The 23619-nt window shown below is 38.1% G+C and overlaps 1 protein-coding gene across 1 annotated transcript in view; it reads left to right on the forward strand.

The window, feature by feature from the left end:
- Nucleotides 1–646: 646 nt before the first annotated feature.
- Pafah1b2 (platelet activating factor acetylhydrolase 1b catalytic subunit 2) overlaps nt 647–23619 on the forward strand; it is a 28141-nt gene continuing 5168 nt past the window's right edge. Inside the window, exons 1-5 of the mRNA XM_047517526.1 lie at nt 647–803; nt 8437–8524; nt 17416–17505; nt 19081–19197; nt 21143–21265. Of these exons, the coding sequence (XP_047373482.1) occupies nt 8444–8524; nt 17416–17505; nt 19081–19197; nt 21143–21265 (411 nt within the window). The 5' untranslated portion in view covers nt 647–803; nt 8437–8443. The remainder of the gene's footprint in view (nt 804–8436; nt 8525–17415; nt 17506–19080; nt 19198–21142; nt 21266–23619) is intronic.

Here is a 23619-nt window from a genome sequence, read left to right on the forward strand (position 1 = left end):
AGGTGCTGCTCCACTAAACCTCTTGCTACGAAAACCTGACCATTTCTTTTGCCCCTCCTCTCTGCTCTTACAAATGCCTCATTATATAGTATTTAGCATATAATACTTTCATTTTCGACTCTGTATGTCTTCGCCTAACCTGGATGAGCCTTTAAGGAAAAGAATGGGGCTTGCTATCCCCTATGGTATTAAAAGGCGGTCACCCACAATTTGTACATTCATCACAGAAACAAATCCCACTCAAAAGTAAGGGATTGCCTCATTAACCTTGGCGCCCAATTTCCCTCACACTTTCGGCAATCTGGTTTATTCTCTGGATGGAGGGAGAAATCAGGCTGGCTGGGTGAGAAGGGAATGGCGTCAGTGTGAGGTCACGCTACATTGTCCAGAATGCCATCTCGGGATGGCATCCATCACACCGTGGTGACGGAACGCAGGGCTCTGGGATGCAGCTGTAGGAAACACAGAGAGGCCCAAGTCGTACAGACTACCAGCAAAAGAAGTGTAGGAGAGAAGACAAAGCAGAGAACGCAGCAGGGCGTGGCAGGACACCTGGGCGCGAGAAGGGAGAGCCAGTTGAGAGTGAAAGTGAGAGGGCCAGTCTGAGGCCGGGCAGGACGGAGGCGGAACTTCCGGAAACCATTTGCCTGAGTGGCAGGGGAACCGGAAGTGGAGGCGCTGCCGCTGGTGCTGGGGCCCGAGTAGGGACGCGCCGGACTGGGGCCGCCGGGACTGAGCGAGCGACAGACGCGCCACCCGCCGACGCCGCAGCCGCTTGGGGCCCGCACGGACCCTCTATCTGAGTGAGTGCATCCAGGGTTGCCGGAACCCATGGCCTAGGACCGGGGGTTGGAACGCACCGCGAGGTGTTATTGTGAGAGGCCCGCGACCTCCCCTCCCCCACCCAGGCCGGCCCCTCCCCCGCGCCATCACCCCCGCCGGCCCTTGGGGAGCCTCGCGTTAGCCTCCTCGGCCGGCGGGGGTGTGTGAGGGGCCGCCTTCCGCCTGAAAACCTCATTCCCGGTACCCCATCCCTAAACCTGTCGACTTTCCTCAGCCGCCGGCCGGCGCCTCCACCCTGCCTATTTTGGTGGAGGTGTAGCGTGGCGGGGCGCGCCGCCCTGCCCACCCCTGGAGTAGGCCTTCCTGCACCCCCGGCTCCCTTCGCCGATCGTTCCCTCCTACACGCACTCGCCTGCCTACAGCTCTGCTGTTGCCTTTTCCCTCCATCCCTGGGGTTGAACCTCTGACCCTGCTCTCCGCTCGCCTCTAGTTGGAGGCACAAACCATTACTCGTGTGTGTGTGTGTATGTGTGTGTGTGTGTGTGTATGTACCGAGCTCTTTCCCCTCCCCCTTTTGTTGAAAAATGTCTCCTCTTTGGAAAGTTATCTGTTGCCTCCAAAGATCGGTGTCATGACTCAAATTATTTCTTAGAGGGTTATGCAGTCCAGCACCTCTTTTTAGAGATGAGACTCAGAGAGATTGATTTGCCAGTCTCCAGTCAGCTAGTTAAACCTGTCAGTGGATAGGTTTTGGGGGGTGCTCTCCCCCTCCCCCGGTCCACGTCCATTTACCAGATCAGAGCATTGCGGTCTACAGGTTTGATTGAGTCGTTGCGGGGTGACTCATTATTCTGCTTTCCATAGCTCCCAGGCTAGCGCTGGCTTTTCATAATTTATATGCAAACCTTAAGAAAACTCAGCACGAGCTTTGGCTTCTTTGTAGAACCTGCCCACAGAGAAAGGAAGGACCACCTGGACCCTAGGGCCTAGGGACCTCATTTCGTTCAGCTTTAAATTGGGGGGAGAGGTAAAGGTGTGGCAGAAGAGCAAAGAGAAAATAGGTTTGTCTTTGCCTTGGAGATGCCTCGTATCTTTAGGTGCTTCTCCTGGGCACATTGTTCTGACATAAAGGTTGCCTCCTTGTGGGAGAGCAGCGGATGGAATCATTGTGCATTAATTTATTGGCTAAGGCATGTGATAAATTATGGATGTGCTGGAACCCAGGGACCCACCCACCACCACTGAGGCAGGGTATTCTGCATGAGGCTTGTCGTCGTCTTAAGAATAAGCCTGCTAGCTCCCTCTGAAACAAAATGAAGAGTCTTAGGTCTGAGTGGAAACATTCTAAATCTTATAATTCTTAAACTTTCTCCTTCCATCTGTTTCACCATTCAAACTTTTAAAGTAAATGTTCATCTTGAACACTTACACTTCTTTGTTGGAGCTGGTTTCTACAGTATCCCAGTATATGCATATGGAAATTCTGGTTTTGTTTTGTGTTATCATAGTCCACGTTAAGTAGAGAAGATAGAAAATGCAGCAAAATTGTGCTAGTTGCTTACTCCTCACCTTTCCAGAATTCATTTTGATAGACAATTAAAGATTTTCTGGAATATAGCCTGTCATGGCAAATTAACAAAACTTGCTCTTCTCATCTATTAAATCCATTCTGTTGCTTTTTTTTTCTCAGTGATTGTGATCTCAAGTATATGACTTGCTTAGGAATCAGTAAAATGAGATGGAAGTCAAATTCCTCCCTATTGTTACTTTCTTGTAGTTTGTTTTTGCAATGCTGGAGATTGACTCCAGGGCCTTGCACATACTAGGCAAATCTGCCACAGGGCAGAAAACCTAGTTACTCTAGATTTTTTTGTGATGTACCACAGGCTTCTCTGTAGATAGCTCCTGACACATCCTTCATTTTTTTATTGTGAAGAATTCAGTAATTTTATCTGTCTCCCAAAGTTAAATCCTCCAAATGCGTAACCCTCTAGATTGTGCTCTCTAACCTGATTCTTAAAAAGTAAATCACTTGGGTTTATGTGTCAGTTTTGTTTGTGTGTGTGTGTGTGTGTGTGTGTGTGTATTGCTAGAAATGGAACCCAAGGCCTTGTGTCTTGCTTAGTTTTTCTCCTCTGAGTGTTTAGGGTTTTTAAAAATGTTACCAAGCATAGGCATCAGTGAAACTGTGAAAGTTACTTTGTATTGTTAAGATTTTTTATTTGACAAAATAATACAAAATCCAAATGTCTAAAGGCACAGAGAAACAAATTTTTGCCCAAATATTTTGTCCTCTGCAAGAGGAAGAAGGATGACCTTGTATTCATAATTAAAGAAGGGGAAAAAAGACTACCTACTTGGGTGTTTTTCAGTCTTCTCTTGGTTATAACTGCCTTTTACCTTTAGGCAAGTGACATTTTTCCTCCTACAGTTTTTCTTTCCATATGCCTTTTTCATTTTGCCAGTAAGGAAGTTTAGGATTCATATGGAAATATTTCTCAGTATCAGAATGCCATTAAATTTGGGTAGTGATAATAAAAAATAAGCAGAAAAACTTGGTAAATTAAAATATGACAGTTTCATATAGTCTTTTTTATTTAAAAAATGTTTTTTCATATAGCCTCTTCTATATAGAACATAACATCCTTTGCTCAAGGATAATAGATTTTGGTTTGTTAACAATAATAGGTTGAGCATCCTTAATCTGAAAATATGAAATACTCCAAAATCTGGACTTATTGAGAACACTGAAAGGATGCCACAAGTGGAAAATTCCACACCTGACCCCTACAGCCAAATGTAGGCAACTAAATATAACTTATAAAATTTATCTACAGGCTATGTATATGAGATGTATATGATATAAAAGTGAATTTTATGTTTACCTTTGGGCCCTATCCCCAAGATAATGTGCTAATATTTCAGTCTAAAATCCAAAACACTTCTGGTTCTAAACATTTCAGATAAAGGATAGTCGACCTATGTATCACACTGATTTCAAATCCCAGCTCTGTCATGGAGCAGGTTTCTTATATCTCTTTGAGCTTCAATTTGATTTAAATAACAAAGCTCCTAGCATGGGGTCCTGTAGATAGTAAGTTTTTTATAAACATTAATTGTAATTATTAATTGATTTTGAGAAACTGGGAATTGAACCTGGGACTTTGCACACTGAGTCACATCCCCAGCCCTCTTTATTATTATTATTATTATTATTTTATTTTGAGACAGTGTCTTACTGTTACCCAGTCTGGCTTTGAATTTGTGATCTTTCCGCCTCAGTATTCTGAGTAACTGGGATTACAGTTGTGTACCACTATGCACAACTTAATTATTGTAGATCAGTTGTTTACCTGTTGGATGAATTTGAAAATCTGCATTGGTAAATGAAACCCTCAATCTAAAGAGATGTTTATGTTGACCATTGGTATGTGTGCACCCCTTGGGATACATAAGATGATCTATTGGAATATAAGAAAAAGACTTAAAAGTTCTTTTAACTTTTTTTAGTTTAAAAAAGGGAAAAATAGACTTTACTAATATACATTACACAGTAATTCAAGTATTTAATTTACACACAAGTAAACTGGAGTGCATTCAAAAAGATTCTAAGACACTGAAAAAGGTTTGGACCCCACTAATCTGGATCCACCTTTACTCATATGTTCACTTGATGCTTTACTGTTACCTATTGACCTAGCTTCTCTTTGTATCTCCATTGACAGAAATCTGCTTTGTGAGACAAATCATTTCAGTCTGTACTCTTTATTTATTAGAAATTTATTTCACTATATTGGGGGTGCAACTGAGTGGTAAAGCACATACTTAGTATACACAGGGCCCTAGATCCAGTCCTCCCCCCAACCCCTGCCCACTTTAAAAAAAAATCTCAGTGTACATACTGGCCCTCTTTCTGTTTTGAGTCATGCAAAATAAACTTAATATACTTTCCTAATAATCTTCAAATACTTTAAGACAGTTGTTTATGTCTGTGTTTTTTTCCCCAACTAGTTTAGTTTTTTCCCCAACTAGGTTTAAATATGCCCATTCCTTTAACTATTTCTTTTTGTGTTTTTTTTTCCCCCAAGTACTGGGGATTGAATCACCGTGCTTACTAGGCAAGCACTCTATCACTGAGCTATATCCCCAGCCCTTTTTAAATTTTGAGATGAAATCTCACTAAGTTGCCCAGGGCTAAATTGGCCAAGACTGGCTCTGCTTTAACTCTTTTTTTTTTTTTTTTTTTTTTTTTTGCGGTACTGGGGATCAAACTCAGGGCCTTGTGCTTGCAAGCACTCTACCAGCTGAGCTGTCTCCCCAGCCCTTGCTTTAACTCTTGATTAGAAGTATATGCCACCACTACTGGCTCAAACTATTTCTAATATGATAGGTTTTCAAATGCTTTACAATCTTGTCTCATTTCCTTGAACCAGCCTCTCTTTACCAAAATTCTTTTAAGTTTTTCACCAAGATTTAAATGTGGTCCAAGAACTGAAATGATGTTGAAGTGTCTACACTTTATTTTTCTTTAAGTGGTGAAGAAGGTATTGAAATATATTTCAGTTATATAATCACATTGTTAGGAAGGCACCTCACATTCACCATTGTTCTTTAAACAACCCCTAGGAAAAGTAGTTTCAATCATATAGTGAGAGTAGAAGCTGTTGATGGACACAATATCTTTATTTTATTTATTTATTTTTAGGTGGTGCTGAGGATTGAACCCAGTGCCTCACACATGCTATGCAAGCGCTCTACCGCTGAGCTACAACCCTAGCCCTGAAATAGTTGATTTTTAAGAGGGAGTTGTTATGTTGTTATATTTCTTTACATGTATAGATATCAAAGTTGGAAGTCTATAAGACGGAAAAGGGTCATTGCCATCTGTCTGTCTTAAGGCTAGTAAGAGCTTTATATATATATATTTGTAGATGGACACAATACCTTTTATGTATTCATTTATTTTATGTGGTGCTGATTGTGGAACCCAGTGCCTCACGTGTGCTAGGCAAGCACTCTACCACTGAGCCACAACCCCAGCCCTAGTAAGAGCTTTTTGATCTGTGGGAAAGAATGGTACTTGAGGAGAGCAGGTGGTGCTGGCAGTTGAACCCCGGGCCTGTGTGTGTGCTCTATCACTGAGGTATACATCCAGCTCAGAATGTACTCTGTGTGTGTGTGTGTTTATTACAACAGACTGAACCAAGGCCTTATGCATGCTAGGCAGGTGCTCTACCACTGAGCCATAACCCTGTTTATTTTATGAGACAGGGTCTTGCTAAATTGCCTAAGCCTCCTGAGTAGCTGGGATTACAGGCATTTACTACCTGGCCTGGCTAGAATGATACTTGCTTTTGTTTTTGATTTTGTTTTTCCTTATCTGGAATTGAACCCAGGAATGCTTAACTACTGAGCCATACCCCCAGCCTTCTTATTTTTTACTTTGAGACAAGGTTTCACTAAGTTGTTTAGGGCCTTGCTAAATTGCTGAGGCTCGCTTTTAATTTGTGATCCTCTTGCCTCAGCCTCCCAAATTGTTGGGATTATGGGCATGCTGTACCATGCCCAGCTTTTCTTTCTTTTCTTTTTTTACCCCCTCCGCTGGAGATCTAACCTGGGGCTTTGCCTGTGCTAGGCAAAGTGCCTTACCAGAGAGCTACATCCCTGGCCACAAGAATGATACTTCTTAAATTTAAATTTTTATTAAGTACCACATCAGATTTAACCTGAATAGTTCAAACTTAAAAGTAGAATTGAACTTAGACATCAACTTTTATTGTTGTTGTTTGTAGTACTGAGGATCAAACCCAGGCAATGCTCTACCACTGAGTTATATCCCCAGCCCTTTCTTTGTTCTATTTTGAGAATAGGGTCTTGCTAATTTGCCAAGGCTGGCCTTGAACTTGCAATTTCCCTGCCTCAGCCTTCTGAGTAGCAGTGATTACAAGTGTGTGTCACAGTGTCTGGCCCTAAAAATTCTGTATAGAACATTCTGTTGATTTAAAAACAAAAGTAAAACCCATAAATTTTAAAAACCTAATATATGTCAGTCTTTTGGCCCTTTAATTCATGTTTCTTTTTCTTTTATTCATCTTTTACTTTTTTGTGTCTTTCTTAGGTAATGAAACCCAGATGCTGTAGTTTGAAGGACTATAAAAACTCTTCTTGAAGTTCTTCCTGGTTTGCTGTATTTTATGTTGATGTTTTTATTGTAGTTCTCGTGTTGGTACTGGCAATTGAACCCATGGCCTACAGCCTGTTAGGCAAAGGCTGTACCATTGGGACACAGCCCCAGCACTTTTTAAATTCTGTTTTGAAGCAGAGTCCTGTTAATTGGGCCTTTCACTTGCAATCCTCCTGCCTCAGAACCCCCACCCCAGTAGCTGAGATCCCAGGTTTGTGCTGCCATGGATGTTTTTAGCTCCATGTTGCATGTCTCTTGGGTGAAGTGGTTAGATAAAAACTTCCATGTAATGGGTCAGCATAAACTGATTTGTCTTTGGTAGGCCAGATGTGACATGGATGTCAAACAAACCTAAGTTCAGATCTTTATCAGTAATTCACTATGCAGATTACCTAAATTCTCTGACACTTGTTTTCTTCATTTTGTAGTGCAGTTGTGAGAATTGGGTAGAGAAACCATTTTCTAATGTTCTAAATTACAGTAATGTAAAGAAATATACCCCTAATATGTGGATTTCTTACAGTTTCATTCAGATAGTAATTTGGCCCTCACTCTAATTTTTTTTAAGTAGTGTCATTTAGAACTGAGCTATTTGTATAATTAATAATACTATTATATGCTTCTATAATTTATTTTTAATGAGAAGGTATGCTTTTGTGTTTATAGCTTCGTACTTTGAGATTCTGAAAAACTACTACTTTGGGGGTGTAGCTCAGTGGTAGAGCATTTTTGAAGCCCCAGGTTTGATCCCCAGCACCAAAACAAAGAAACAACTCCCTTGGCAATCCCCAGTGTGGTGTTTTAGGTACTTTTTGTGTGTGTTTGCGTGTGTGCTCACGTGTGCACAGGTATGTGTGTTTGAAAGGAATTTATATTTATTATTATTATATCAGTTTTCATTCAGAGAAAGCCTAATTCTAATTTGAAGATGACAAGGGAAAGAAAAAGATTGTTCATATAGAGGGTGGCCTCCTTTTAATGTTTAAGCCACAAAAACCTGGATTTTTCTCTTTTGCTGTCCTTTTGCATTTGGACCCTGTTTCTTGTATGTGTTCTCCAGAATTAGTTGAAAATGACCTGGTTTACTATTTGTTTTTGTAGAAGATTATGATTTCTGATTTTTCTGAATTTTACTTATTCCTTTTTCCTATCATAAGATCCATTTTTGAGCTCATCATCACTAAAATGTTTTTAGTGAAGACCTGTAAAAAGTAAAAGTAGTAAAAACTTGTTAAAAATTAATGCCAGATTATGACTGGTTTTATCATAATCTGTAATACAGTTATTTGTGTGATATTTAGTAACTGGTGGACTCTAATAATTGCTGTAGCTGTTGAAAATAAATCCCAGTTTAGTTTCTTGGCCAAAACCCATGATGAAACAAATTATTTAAAATTTGTCATGTAATATTTAAGTGGTAACAAACATTCCTATTAATAAATTAACATGACATAGACATTTTTTCTCAGGTATAGAATGAGCCAAGGAGACTCAAACCCAGCAGCAATTCCACATGCAGCAGAAGATATACAAGGAGATGACAGATGGATGTCTCAGGTAAAAGGAAGTGTATATGTGTCATTCACATGTAAACAAACCTCTTCAATTTGGGGGACATCTTTTGACCAAAGCTGCAAGGAGCATTTTAATAGTCAACAAAAATGTATACCTATGAATAAAAAAATCTAATGTTAGAAGTGTTCCCTATCACTAGTCTGTTGTTGGAGCTGAGGAATGTTTTGATAACTTGGTGGTTGTCCTGTGTTAATATCTTTATTGTATTCTGTTTAAAAACTTCTTTTTCAAAGAAGTTTTGAAATTATACACATGTTGCAAAGCATGTTCTTTTAAAAAGAATGCCTATATCCTTTACCTAGATTTAGGAATTGTTACCATTTTGCCACATCTGCCTAATTCTGTCTGAATCTATTTGTATATACCAACATACTGATTTTCTTGAACAATTTGAGGTTAAGTTTGTTCTTTATTCTTATTTATCCTTAAATATTTTAGAATGTTTGTTAATGAGAACTTTTTTTTTTTACATATAGGCTAGTGATTAATTAATTAATTAATTTTTAAATTATTATTATTTTTATTTGACTTTTAATTTTTTACAGACTGCATTTTGATTCATGGTACACAAATGGGGTACATCATTTTGTTTCTATGGTTGTACACAATATTTTTTAAAAAAATTAATTTTTTTTTTTTTTTTTACAACTATAGGCTAGTGATTAAAATCAGAAATTTAGCATTGATAGAGGACTGGGGCTCAGTGGTGGAGTGCCTGTCTCACATGTGTGAGGCACTGGGTTCAATCCTCAGTACCACATAAAAATAAATAAAGGTATTGTGCCCATTTACAACTAAAAATATTTTTTAAAAAACACTGATAAAATACTGTTACCTAATCAAAAAATCATATTCAAATTTCTCCAGTTCTTCCACTAATGTGGATTGTGTGTGTTTCCCCTGATAGTAGAGATTGAACCTTAGATTGCTTTACCACTGAACTACATCCCCAATCTTTTTGTTTTTCGTGTCAAGACAAGGTCTCACTAAGTTGCTCATGGTGGCCTCAACTTTGTGATCCTCCTACCTCTCAGCAGCCTGAGTCACAGTTGGTTACAGGTGTGTGCAGTGGTGGACAGCTAGAATTTTAGTGAATGTAGAAGAAAGGAGGGAAAATAAAATCATCTTTAGACTCTCTCATTATTAATTGCCATAGACACGATCCAATGATCAATGTTAAAATTTGTGGATACACTTTAAGGAGAAGTGTATAGTATTTGCCTAGCCTCCGATTATCTCCCCTGAAATTACTTTGGATGGTTTTAACATGTGACCACTAGTTTTTGATACCCCTTTCTCTAGCAGCTGGAACATTTAAGTTCCTTTACATTTAATGTAGGCTGAATTTAATGTCTCATTTCTAACAAATAGAAAATGGAAAGGAAAATTAATAACTTTATGGTAGATAAGCCAGGGAAGTAGTCATCCTTAACTAAGAGATCAGTGTTAACATCACCAGTAGTAAGTCAAATTAAGGTCATGTACCCCATGCCAACAAAAAAGACTTATCACCTCTGTGGTAGTCTTACAAATCCATAATCTTAATCTATTCATGAGAAAACATCAGACCCAGATTGAGGGACATTTTACAGATGTCCACTACTCATCAAAAGTGTCAGTCATGAAAGACAAGATCAGAACACTGTTTCAGATTAGAAGACACTGAGATTTGAGGACTAAATTCAACGTGGTATCCTGAACTGGCTCCAGGAACAGGAAAAGGGCATTAGTGGAAAATTAGGGAAGAGCTGAATAAGCTGGGTGCCGTGGTGAACACCTGTAATCCCAGCACCTCTGGAGGCAGTGGCATAAATTTTGGGCCAGCCTCAGCAATGTAACAAGACCCTTTTTCCAAATAAAGGACTGGGGATGATGTAGTTCGGTAGGAGAGTGCCACTGGGTTCAATCCCCAGTACTGGGGAGGAAAAAAGAGCTGAATGAAATCCAGTTTAGTTGGTAGTATTTATTGATTTATACTAGTTTTGATAAAAGTACCACATTTATGTAAGATATTAATATTGGAGGAAACTATGAGGAAATGGTATATGGGAATATTCTAACTTTGGCAGCTCTTCTGTAGACCTAAAATTATTTCAAAGTAAAATAATTTTTTTTTATTATTATTTTATTGTAAACAAATGGGATACATGTTTCTCTGTTTGTACATGGTGTAAAGGGTAAAATAATTTTTAAAAAGAAAAATAGGAAACAATTATGATTAAAGCAAGCATTGAGATATAATACCCATGAAATACAGTTGTCCCTCAGTATCCATGGATGATTGGTTCCAGGGAAACTCCTCTCCCATACCAAAATCCATAGGTGCTCAACCTATTTTATAAGGTGGTATAGTATTTGGATATGACTTATACACATTTTCCTATATACTTTATTTTTTAATTAAAAAATTTTTTTTGTGTGTGTAGTTGTAGATGGACAGCATGCTTTTATTTTCTTTGTTCATTTTTATGTGGTGCTAAGGATCGAACCCAGTTCCTCACACATGCTGGGCAAGTGCTCTGCCACTGGGCTATAGCCCCAGCCCCTCCTGTATACTTTAAAGCATCTCCAGATCATTTGAATACAATGTAAATGCCCTGTAGGTAGTTGTACTACTCCTTTATTTAGGGAATGATGAAAAGAAAAAAGTTGTGAGTATTTTTGATCATGGTTGGTTGAATCTGCAGATGTAGAACCCAAGGATATAGAGTACCTATTATATTGCAAAAATATCTAACCCTTGCCAGGTGTGGTGGCGCACACTTGTAATCCCAGTGACTCAGGAAGCTGAGGCAGGAGGATCACAAGTTTGAGGCCAGCCTCAGCAGTTTAGCAAGGCTCTATGTAACTTAATGAGACCCTGTCTTAAAAGTTAAAAAAAGGTCTGGGGATGTGGCTCAATTGTTAAACACCCCTGAATTCAATCACCAGTACCAAAAAATAAAAACTTTTAAAAAATACTTTTCAGGAAACACAGGGACAGATAAAGATGTTTACTCTCACTATAAGGGATGAAATCAATAAAATTTATGTCAATGTGTTTTTCAAAAAGTAAATTCAGGAGGTTGTAGCAAAAGGACAGGGAACCTGTAGGTTAAAAGGAATTTTAGAAATATATTATTAACATCCTACTTTATTTTTAAAAAACATTGAACAAAAATTGAAATGTTGAATTTGTACACTGGTTATTTATTGATATTAATGAATTACTGTTAATGTGTTTGGGGTAAAATTGCTATTGTGGTTACAGTTTTTAAAGAGTTACATACTGAAATATTTATACCTGGTATGATTTTATCCTCAGTTTGCTTCAAAATAGTCTGGGGATAGGGTGGGACAGTAGTTGGGGCTATGACTGAAATAACAGGTGCTAGAAACTATGTGCAGTGGCACACTTCTTTAATCTCAATGACTTGGGATGCTGAGGCAGGAGGATTGCAAGTTCGCAACCAACCTGGACAACTTAGTAGACCTTGTCTCAAAATAAAAAATAAAAAAGGGCTGGGTGTGGTGGTGCACACCTGTAATCCCAGTGGCTCGGGAGGCTGAGGCAGCAGAATCAGGAGTTCAAAGCCAACCTCAGCAATTTAGTGAGATCCTAAGTAACTCAGTGAGACCCTGTCTCTCAATAAAATGCAAAAAAGGGCTAAGTATGTGACTCAGTGGTTAAGTGCCCCTGGATTAACTCCCCAGTAACAAAACAAAACAAAACAAAACAAAAAAAGGAAAGAGAGAAAGAAAAGAATATAAAGGACGGGGATGTAGCTCAGTGGTAGAGCGCCCTTGGGTTCAATCTCTATTAGTGCAAAAACAGAAGAAAAATGTTGGCATAAGTTATATTATTGATATAGCTAGTGATGGATACATGGAAATTCGTTGTGTTATTCTCTTTGTGAACATTTATATGTTCCTTAATCAATTTTTTTTTTAAAAGGGCTATTGACAGACTCTACTATAGACAAATTTAATAGAAATCATTGCAAAACCTTTTAACTGGACAGTGATTAAGCACCCCCAGGTTCAATCACTAGTATCAAAAAAAGGAACAACAAAAAAAAAGTCTGTTAATTTGAAAAATAAGGCTCAACAGTAGACTGAGGAAATATTTGCAGTAAATATTGCAAATGAAGCATTGATCTCTTTGGTTACATTATCAATAAAAATAGCCTTGGGCTGGGGATATAGCTCAGTTGGCAGAGTGCTTCCTCACATGAACAAGACCCTGGGTTCAATCCCCAGCACCAAAACAAACAAACAAACAAACAAATAAATAAATAAATAAATATAACCTCAAAGTAATGTAAGTACCTCAATAGTCATGACAGGAAGTGTTTAACTTTCATTTCCTGAAATGGAAAAAGAAAGGAGAGGGTGGTATAGGGGAGCTAATAATCAGTTTAAGTGAAAATACAATAAGAGTAATTCTAATACAGCATAGATTGTTATATAGCTCATTTGTTAAAATTTGAAGCTCTATGCTGCATCTACTGTGAGAATGTAGGCCGTTCTCAGTAGTCAGACTGTTGACATTCCAGAAAATGTTGACATCACTCTGAAGGGATGCACAATAACTGTGAAAGGTCCCAGAGGGACTTTAGTCACATCAATATAGAATTTTTGTCTCCTTGGAAAGAAACAGAAGAGGCTTCAGGTTGACAAAGGATGGGGAAATAGAAAGGAACTGGCTACTGGTCACACTGTCCTTAGTCTTGTACAAAACACAATCAAGGGTGTTGCATTGAGCTTTTGTTAGAGACAAGATCGGTGTGTGCTCACTTCCCCATTCACATCATTATTCAGAAGAATGGGTCTCTTGTCTCTTGTTGAAATCCAAACCCAAGCTTTCTTTCTTTTCTTTTCTTTTCTTTTCTTTTCTTTTTTTTTTTTTTTTTTTTTTTTTGGGTGGTGGTGCTGGAGATTGAACCCAGGGCCTTGTGCTTGACAGGCAAGCACTTTACAAACTGAGCTATATCCCAAGCTTTCTTGGGTGAGAAATTTGTAGGGTTCAGATTTGAAGACAGTTGTTGTTTATTCCATGTCTCAAGCCAAGAAAGATGAGTTAATTCTTGAAGGAAATTATATTGAACTTGTTTCTGTTTTCTAAGCTTATAACAACTACTTTTGTACTTTAAAAGAAAATGTAAAGTACCAGAACCTCTGGAACAGCAGTAGATGCATTCAATAGAAGATGATGTGGCTTAAAAATATGATTATAAAAATCATACAATCACAAAGAAAAAGAAAAATGCTTATAGTATGATGATGAGTATGGTTCTAGTGGCTGTCACTTATTGACTACCTGTTGTGTGCCATACACTAGCTGAGCCCTTTTCGTAGAATGCTCATCTTAACTCCCAAAAGCAGGTGTGAAAACCAAGACTCAGATTATACTTGCTTTAAGGTCACAGGACTAGAAAATAAACAAGCTAGAATTTGAATATAGTTATTTTCCCCCTTAACCCCAAACCCATTGTGCCAGGAGGAGGTATTCATGATGATAAATTATGTTAAAAAAAAAAAAAAAAGAAAGAAAGAAAAAGATGGGGCGGGGAGTAAGAGGTAGGAGGTGAACGTGAAGAAAGTGATGAAAAGAAAATTCCCCACCCAGCAGCTTGGGAGGCTGAGGCAAGAGGATCTTGAGTTCAAAGCCAGCCTCAGCAATGGTGAGGCACTAAGCTACTCATTGAAACCCTATCTCTAAATTTTAAAAAAATACAAAATAGGGCTGGGGTGTGGCTCAGTGGTTTAGTGCCCCTGAGTTTAATCCCTTGTACCCACCCCAAAAAGAAAGAAAGAAAATACCCCAAAGTGGTAATAGTTTGGTGGTTGGTTTTTTTTTTTCCAAACCTTCTACAACTACCTCTGAACTTTATTAGTTTATTTTGATATTGGGAATTGAACCCAGGTGAACTTGACTACTGAGCTACATCCCCAGCCCGTCCTTCATTTTTTAAAATTTTGAGACAGGGACTTATTTAATTGCTGAGGCTGGCCTCCAATCCTCCTGCGTTAGCCTCCCAATTAGCCTCCCAGGTTACTGATGTGCACCATCACTCACAACTCTACCTATGTACTTGAAATGTAAAGTGCTTGAACCTTTAGAACAAGGGTGCTTAAATTGTTACTCTGTAAACATGAGTTATTTCATTGTTACATGGAGTAGAGAATTGACAATTGAAATAGCTAATAAGTGTTTTGTTTTCTTTTTCATTTTTTTGGAGCTGTAAATCAAACCCAGGGCCTCATGCATGCCAGACTTGTATACTCACCACTAAGTTGTGCCCCCGGCTCTCTGTTTTATTCTTGTTTATCTCCACCTTTCAGTTTAAAAATACCTCTGGGAAAAATAGTAATTTAAAAAATGTTTATTGCACAAAAAATGGAAGCAAGAAAATTTATGCTAGGCTGTCACACACCCATGATCTCAGCTGGTCAAGAGGCCGAGGCAGGAGGATTACAGGTTTGAGGCCAGCCTGGGCAATTTAGCAAGACTTTGTCTTAAAATTTTAAAATACTTAAAAGAGGCTGGGGACCTGATGTGGTGGCAAATGCCTGTAATCCTAGTGATTTGAGAGGTTGAGACAGGAGGATTCAAGTTCAAGGCCAGCCTCAGCAACTCATCAAGGCCCTAAGCAACTTAGAACCCTATCTTAAAAGGTGGGAGGCATATTGTAACTCAGTGTTAAGTACCCCTGGGATCATTCAGTCAGTAGTACCAAAAAACTGTTTTTAAATGAAAAAAGCTGGGGATATAGCTCAGCTATATAAAGTTCAGTCTCTAGTGCAAAAAAAGAAAGAAAAGGAAGGAGGGAGAGAGGAAGATAGCAGGCAGGCTGGCTATCCCTGATTCTGTCACTATGAAGGGAACTGTTTTAATCAAAATTGTCAAATTATTTTCAGAAGTATTTTTATTACTTTCATTTATTCATCCCACTGTGTGGGTGAATATCTCTTCATCATTGTGTCATTTGCATTGCTGTTGTCAGCAGAAATACTTAAATAGCAATTCTATCTTAATTTCTAAGGGGAGCAATTGAATGTAGAGGTGGAGAAAAAGAAACAGTGTTCATACCTTCCTGAGGAGCTAGCTTAAAGCATCCTGTAAATTTGTTTCTGGGATGAATATAAAACTTTAAATTATATCTTTTAGCATTGATGGTTAAAATTAATTTTTAAAAGTGTCTTAGCTAGGCATGTTGTCACATTCCTGTATCTCAGACTACTCAGGAGACTGAGTTAGGAGAATCAGTCATGGCCAGGAATTCAAACCTGGTTTGGCAACTTAGACTCCACGCAGGCGCACGCCACACACACACACTCACTCACTCACTCACTGTCACTCACTCTCTCCCTACCCCTCTCTCTGTCCCAAACCCAGGCTTCTCTACCACTGAGCGACATCCCAGCCTCAGATTCTCTCTCCCAAGTACATGGATCTTGCTTGAATCCTGTTTTTAAAAACAGAAAAAAATTTAACTCTTGGAGTGATTGAAAATGGACTGAATATTGACGTTATGGGATTATTGTTCATTTATACTATGAGTTTATAGTCTCATAGAAGAATGTCCTTTTAGGAGATGCATACAAAATAATTAAGGAGGGGCTGGGGAGATAGCTCAGCTGGTAGAGTGCTTGCCTCCCAAGCACAAGGGCCTGGGTTCGATCCCCAGTACCGCAAAAAAAAAAAAAAAAAAAAAAAAGAGAGAGAATGCCAAAATAATTTTATTTTGAAATTTTTATTGTAAACAAATGGGATACATGTTGTTTCTATTTGTACATGGAGTAATAGAATACCATTTGCGTAATCATACATTCACATAGGGTAATGAGGTTTGATTCATTCTGTTATTTTTTCCTTTCCCCCCACCCCTCCCTACCCGTCTTTTTCCCTCTATACAGTCCCTCCTTCCTCCATTCTTGCCCCCCTCCCACTCCCCATTATGTGTCATCATCTGCTTATCAGTGAGATCATTTGTCTTTTGGATTTTTGAGATTGGCTTATCTCACTTAGCATGATATTCTCCAATTTCATCCATTTGCCTACAGATGTCATAATTTTATCATAGAATGCCAAAATAATTAAGGGACAAAGAATTATATTTGCAACTTCACCTTTAAATGGGTCAGCAAATAAAACCTGGGTAATTTGTATTTTATGTAGAGACAGGGTCTCATTGAGTTGCTTAGCACCTCACCCTTGCTGAGGCTGGCTTTGAACTCATGATCCTCCTATCTCAGCTTCCTGAGCCACTGAGATTTTAGGTGTACACCACTGCGCTCTGCCCAAACCTGGGGAATTTTTTAATTAAAGTTTGAGGAAGCTGGACCCTGTGGCACATACCTATGATATGATTGACTTGGGATGCTGAGGCAAGAGGATTGCAACTTAGTTGAGGCCCTGTCTCAAAAATATAAAAAGGGCTAAGGATGTAGTTCAGTGGGATAGCACCCCTGGGTTCAGTCCCTAGTATGTGTATAGGTATATGTAAATAAATGAATGTATGAGGAAAAGATAAACTTTTTTAAGAAAAAACATGAAATGTCATTTTCTTTTCTGGTTTCAGTAGAATTCTGGCTTTCTTGATCATACTAGAGTGATCGATATGGTAAGGGAGGAAGAGTGTTTCAGTGGATTACAAAATAAGAATAGCTTTAAGGATAGACCAAAAAGGTATTTCTTTGTTTGAGTTTGGGTTTGAGTTTTGGTTTTTGTTTATTTTTTTAGTGTCCACAGTCTTGCACAGTCTAAGTATGCGCTGACTATAACCCCAACACAAAAGGGATGTTTTAACAGTAACTGGTTGTTCCTTCTAGGCCAAGAAATCTCAAGGAAATAAGTATCTGCTTCTAATTTTTCATTTTCTTCACACCAGCACAATAGATTTGTCCTGGACTGTAAAGACAAAGAGCCTGATGTACTATTTGTGGGAGACTCCATGGTACAGTTAATGCAACAATATGAGGTAAAGGTTTGATGCCACTAGTGTGTATTGTTAGTCACCAACAGACTTTCATTCTGAGCTGACCATATAGATTTATTCATAACTCTTAGAAATCAGACCTACCTGGTAGAATTCTTGGTGCCACCAAACATGATTTAAGTTTAAAAAAATTGTTTGTGAACTGTTTCTTTGTTCTGACTTCCAAGTAGTTTGATGTTATTTTTACTTCCCATAGGTGTGATTTTCATTTCTTACTCTTATTTGTGTGTGTTCATTTAAATTTGTCCTACTCATGATTCTCCCTTTGTATTTTGCCATTTTCCTATTTTATATATTTTTGTCTTGTTTTTATTTTTCAATTTAAATCTGTGGGACCTAGTGATGCCAGTGTCTACACCAACTGGTGTGGATTTAAAGCATTTAGAACACTAGTTTCTTTGTTTTTCTTTTCCTCCCAAGGTTTATTATCCAGATGGATAATAATGTTTTTCCTTCCTTTCTGAACCATCAACCTACTTCTCTTCCTAGAGTCTTCATTATGAAAAAAACTACCAAAAGAGTTCTCTTCAACTAAATTTTCCCCTGAAGGCAAAGTTGGAATTCTTTTTTTTTTTTAAACTCTGTGAATCTTATCCACATCAGTTGGTACCCCAGAATTGCCTGAGCAAGCAATGTCCAAATGGCTATTAAAACTATATCCCTAAACAGTGAAGATTAAAGATCTCAGTTGTGCTCCCAGGTATGACATGCCCAACTGGACCCTATCAGGTTCTCAAAAGACTAAAAACTGTTTCCTTGTACCACCAAGACATTTGTAGCTTATCACCTTGAGCAAAAAAGAAGGGAGAATACCCAACATGAAAAGACTACTCATTTACTTCTGGATCATCCCTAAAGTCCAGGCTGCTGGTTTGGTTCACCATGAGCAGCAAGTTGCCTTTACAAGTGATTGTTGCTCCTTTCCTTACAAACTAAGAGGGCCACCAGAGGGCACCTTTCTCCTGATTGGCTCACCAAAACTGTTATCACAATTAAATGTCTGGCCTGTCATTGCTCAAATACCAATATTTGGGAGACAGATGTTGGTAGGAAAGAATCAGGTTTGTTTAAGGCTAGCTGAAGAAAACAGAGAGGATAGCTACTTAAAGCTGTCTTACTTATTTTTGTAGTGAGCTATTCCAAATCTTTTTTGGGGATTGGGCATTTTTCTGAGGGAAATTTAAAAGAAGACATTGCTTTATTTGGTTTTGACTCTTGTGTTTCTGCTTCACCCTATTTTTAAAAAAATAGTTGAATAATTGAAAAGGAGAGTTTATTGAATTGGCTACTTAATTAAGAATATTGGTATCTTTTAAGGGGCATCAGATTGAGTTGTTATTGAGTTCTTGAGCAGAGACTCACTGCTGCATTAAGAATTTAAGTTACAACACAGTGGCATCTTCAGAGCTGTTTAAACAGTGAATGGCACACAATTTGCAGTATGTTTGAGTAGAGAAAATGGAAATTATTTATTTCAGATGCTTCACCACACATTGCAATTGAAGGATTTCATTCTCCACTAATTTTAACTTTACTAAACCAAGTTTTTCTCTTCAGATATGGCGAGAGCTTTTTTCCCCACTACATGCACTTAATTTTGGAATTGGGGGAGATACAACAAGACACGTTTTGTGGAGACTAAAGAATGGAGAACTGGAGAACATTAAACCTAAGGTGAAATGAGACTCATTTTTTAAAGAATATTATTAATCTTAAGTCTTTTTCAAATTAAGTTGTTAAATTATCTGAAATTGTAGTTTAAAAACAATTGCTTTAATATTCTTCTTTGCTTCATGTTTTACATATTGTTTGCCTGGGTTGTATTTGAAATTGTTACAACTAGCTCTCCCCCAAAAGAAAAAGAAATTATTAAAATTGTCTTCTGCAGTTGTAGGAAGAGATTTAGTGCTAACGATATATGTTTCCCTGTGGAGTGATGGACCTGGGGCAGTATGAGGGGGAAACTGTTCTTAAGTCAGCCCTGGGAGCAGGGCCATGTTTTGCTTCAGGAAGTAATTTGGATCTGTTTACCATAAGAACAAATTGGTAATCAAGTTCTCCAAGTTCCTCTGAAGAAACTTTGGAGTACATGTAAATAAATAAACATCTCTACCCAGTTCCTTATCACAATATAAACATCCTGCGTTGGTGTGCTATTAAAAAAAAGAAAAGTCCCAAAGCTGAGCTGCTGATAAATTTTGGTTTCATTGAAAGTATCTATGGGCCTCTTTGGGTTTTTGGTCATTTTTTTCCCCTTCCATTTGTGATGCTATGATTTGAACCCAGGGCCTCCAGCATACTAGACAAGTGCTCTGCCACTGAGCTACGTCCCTAGCCCTCAGGTGCCTCTTTTGGGACAGAGCAGAAACTTATTTTGTTGGACCGTATCATTAGATGTATATCTCTTAAGTGACAATCACCTTGTAAAATGACTTTTTTCCCCTCTGGTATCCAGGGGCACTCAGTCCCTGAGACACATTCCCAGTTCTTATTTGTTTTTATTTTGAGACAGGGTCTCACTAAGTTGCTTAGTGCCTCACTAAGTTGCTGAGGCTGACTTTGAACTTGTAATCCTCCTGCCTTAGCCTCCCCAGCCACTGGGATTATAGTTGTGCATCACCACACCCGACTTGTAAAATTATTTTTTAAAGAGGAAAGCTTGTTAAAACATTATCCAGCTTCTACCCCACTTACTCTTTTCCTTGATTTCACTTGTTTATTTATACACATTACACTCCTTCAAGGGTTTCTTTTGTTATATGAGATATTCCTAATCAGGAAGAAGTCTTTTTTTTTTTTTATATTTTTTAATTGTTGATGGACCTTTATTTTATTCACTTATTTATATGCGATGCTAAGAATCGAACCCAGTGCCTCACACATCCTAGGCAAGTGCTCTGCCACTGAGCCACAACCCCAGCCGTGGAGTTTTTATCTATCTGTGATGTGAATTATAATTTTTTTTTTTTTTTTTGAGACAGAGTCTAAGTTGTGTAGGCTGGCCTTGAACTTGGAATCCTGCCTCAGCCTCCCAAGTCGCTGGGATTACAAGCATGTTCTGTTCCACTGTAGCTGCCTATTTTTATACAGTTGAGTCGATTAATCTTTTTGTATAGTTTCTGGATTTTGAGATTAGCTTCCAACTCTGTGATCATAGAGTTTTTTCTTTTCCTTTTAGTTTTGCCAATTAAATATTACTCTACTTGGAATTTATCCTGATAAATGATATGAGGTCTAAATCAATGTCTTAAGATAGCTGCCTAGCTGGGCATGGTGGTGCATGCCTGTAATCCCAGCAGCTTGGGAGGCTGAGGCAAGAGGATCTGGAGTTCACAGCCAGCCTCAGCAATGGCGAGGCGTTAAACAACTCAGTGAGACCCTGTCTCTAAATAAAATATAAAATAGGACTGGGGATGTGACTCAGTGGTTGAGTGCCCCTGAGCTCAATCCCTGGTACCAAAAAGATAGCTGCCTAGCTGAAGTTATCCAATACCATCTGAGAAGCTTATATTTCTTTCTTTGAATGTTGAAATAAGATTTTCATCTAAATGGTGGTCATTCCTTTATTCCTGGGTATTTATCCTCCTTCTCTCCCCCCCCCTTTCTTCTGCCCTTATAGGTGATTGTTGTCTGGGTAGGAACAAACAACCATGAAAACACAGCAGAAGAGGTAGCAGGTGGGATCGAGGCCATTGTACAGCTTATCAACACAAGGCAGCCACAAGCCAAAATCATTGTATTGGTATGTAGTCTTTGTTGAGTGGAGAATTTGATTGATATCTTTAGGTCTGCTGAGGAATCTTTTTAAAAATGCTGTGGCTCATGAATCTGGAGAATCTTTAGGTGAAAGTTTAAGATACTTCAGTTGACCTATTTATTCTCTGATGTATCCTACTATTACTGGTCTCATCATTCCCTATACAAACTGTAGGTCATATTTCTTATCTGCTTATCTTTGTTCAGAAATATGGAAATCCTTTGTTACCTTGTGTAGGCTTTTCCTTTGTTACAAAAATTAAGCATAGAGATTTGTCCAAATCCTGTATCTCTTTTTAATAGACCTGGGTTTAGGTTAGCTTTGTTGTTCTCGCCTGCTATTAATATGTTAAAGGTGTTACACTAGTATTAGAATCTCTGAATTCCCTAAAGCATCAGAAATTCTATCAACAGGAAAAGAGGAACAAAACAAAACAAAACAGAAGAGGTAGTACTTCATAATCTTACCTCAACAGAAGGTGCTGTCTTTTGTAAAGTTAAACTAATTCTTCATAGACTCAAAGATAAATAGCTATATTTCTTAGTGTAAAATTCTAGCTGTAAATTTAGTTATATTTGAAATGTACCTTTTAGTAAACTCTGATACATACTTAGTTCTTTAAAGAGATAGTGTTAAGAAGATAATCATTTGTTCAACAGACCTGAGGATCACTTTGTACAAGGCACTATCCTAGGTCCCCCTAGCACACAAATATGAACAAAGGCATCATCCCGCTGAAGGAGTCCACAGTCTAGTAGATGGAAACAGCAGTATGGAGAATTACTCTACTCTTGGGTATACTAATGGGAGTGAGGGAAGAACAAAGGATGTTTTTGACAATCGTTGCCATGTTTAAATTTAGTTTTAAAGAATTCATAGTTCTCCAGACGAATGGGGAAGGAAGAGATTTTAAAGCTTTACAGAGAAAAAAGAAGAAAATGACCAAAGACTTATATCTGTTTGTATTTGTTGGGTGAATACAGGAGGATATATAAAGTTTGAGCCTCTAATGGTCAGGAGAAAGAGACCAGAGCCAGATCATGTAGGCTAGTATGCTATGCTAGGGAAACTGGACTTGCCTTATCTGTGCTACAGAGCCAGATCTTATTTTTTCATTCCATAGTGTTTAATTTACTTGTTGATATATCCTACATTATTCCAGAAAGGATTGTATTGTGGTTAACAGTTCATTTCTGAAGTACAGTGACAAGAATTTAGCAGTTGCTGAGGAACTATTGTGTATGAATGTTGCTGGGTAAATCTTCCATAAATATTCTTTGTTTCATGCAGACTTTCAAATTTGACATATGGAAGTGTTAACTGTGAATATTGGGAATAACCTAAATAGACTGTTGTATAGGGACATGATTACATGTCATTGAATATATTAGTTAATTACATTATAGTTATGAGGATTGTGTAGAAACAGATTTTATGATATATTTAGGTGAAAAGTTAACCATCAATAGTCGTATTAAGGGACTGGGGAGATAGCTCAGTCAGTAGAGTGCTTGCCTTGTGCTTGTGTAAGCACAAGGTCCTGGGTTCAATCCCCAGCACCCCCCAAAAAAAAAGTCATATTAAGGAAGATGCCATGCAAATGCATAATTTTTCTCATCCTTGCCAAAAAAAATCTCAATAAATCTGTTTCCCTATTCTTGAGATGTAATCATTCTTTATGATTTGATTGCTGTGCTTTCTTTGATAGTCAGAACAAAGTATATATTTATTGTTCACTGATCATCTTTCGTGTCATTCATTATATCTCACCCAGACTTTTGATATGTCAGCTTTGAGAATTGCTCTTCTTTGTTAATGCTTGGACACAACACCTCGTGGTTTTAACAGAAGTATGAACAAGGGTTTAGGATTGATTTCATTGTGTAAAATTTTTGAGACACTTAACAAGGATAGACAGCAGTCGATCAGGATAATAGAGTCATAATTCTCTATGGCTCTTTTGGAGCTATAAACTCATAAAATAAATTGGTAATCAGGGCCCTAACATTTTGCTGATAAGTATTAGACATGAAAATGTTTGTATTTTGAGCATATATATATTTCTCTGAATATATACTTCTGTTACCATACAGACCCTGTAGGAGAAACTACTGGCAAAATTTTTGCCTAAATAACAATAACTTCTTGTGCATGACATCATTCTATTAGGTATCAACCAACTGAAAGGTGGGGATTTCTTTTCCTTTCTCCTTTTTTTTTTTTTTTTTTTTTTAACCAGGGATTGAACCCAGGGGCACTTAACCACTGAGCCACATTCCTAGCCCTTTTTATTTTGCTTTATTTTGAGACAGTGTCTCACTAAGTTGCTGAGGCTAGCT

Source organism: Sciurus carolinensis, chromosome 11 (assembly GCF_902686445.1).
Source record: "Sciurus carolinensis chromosome 11, mSciCar1.2, whole genome shotgun sequence".
Lineage (NCBI taxonomy): Eukaryota > Metazoa > Chordata > Mammalia > Rodentia > Sciuridae > Sciurus > Sciurus carolinensis.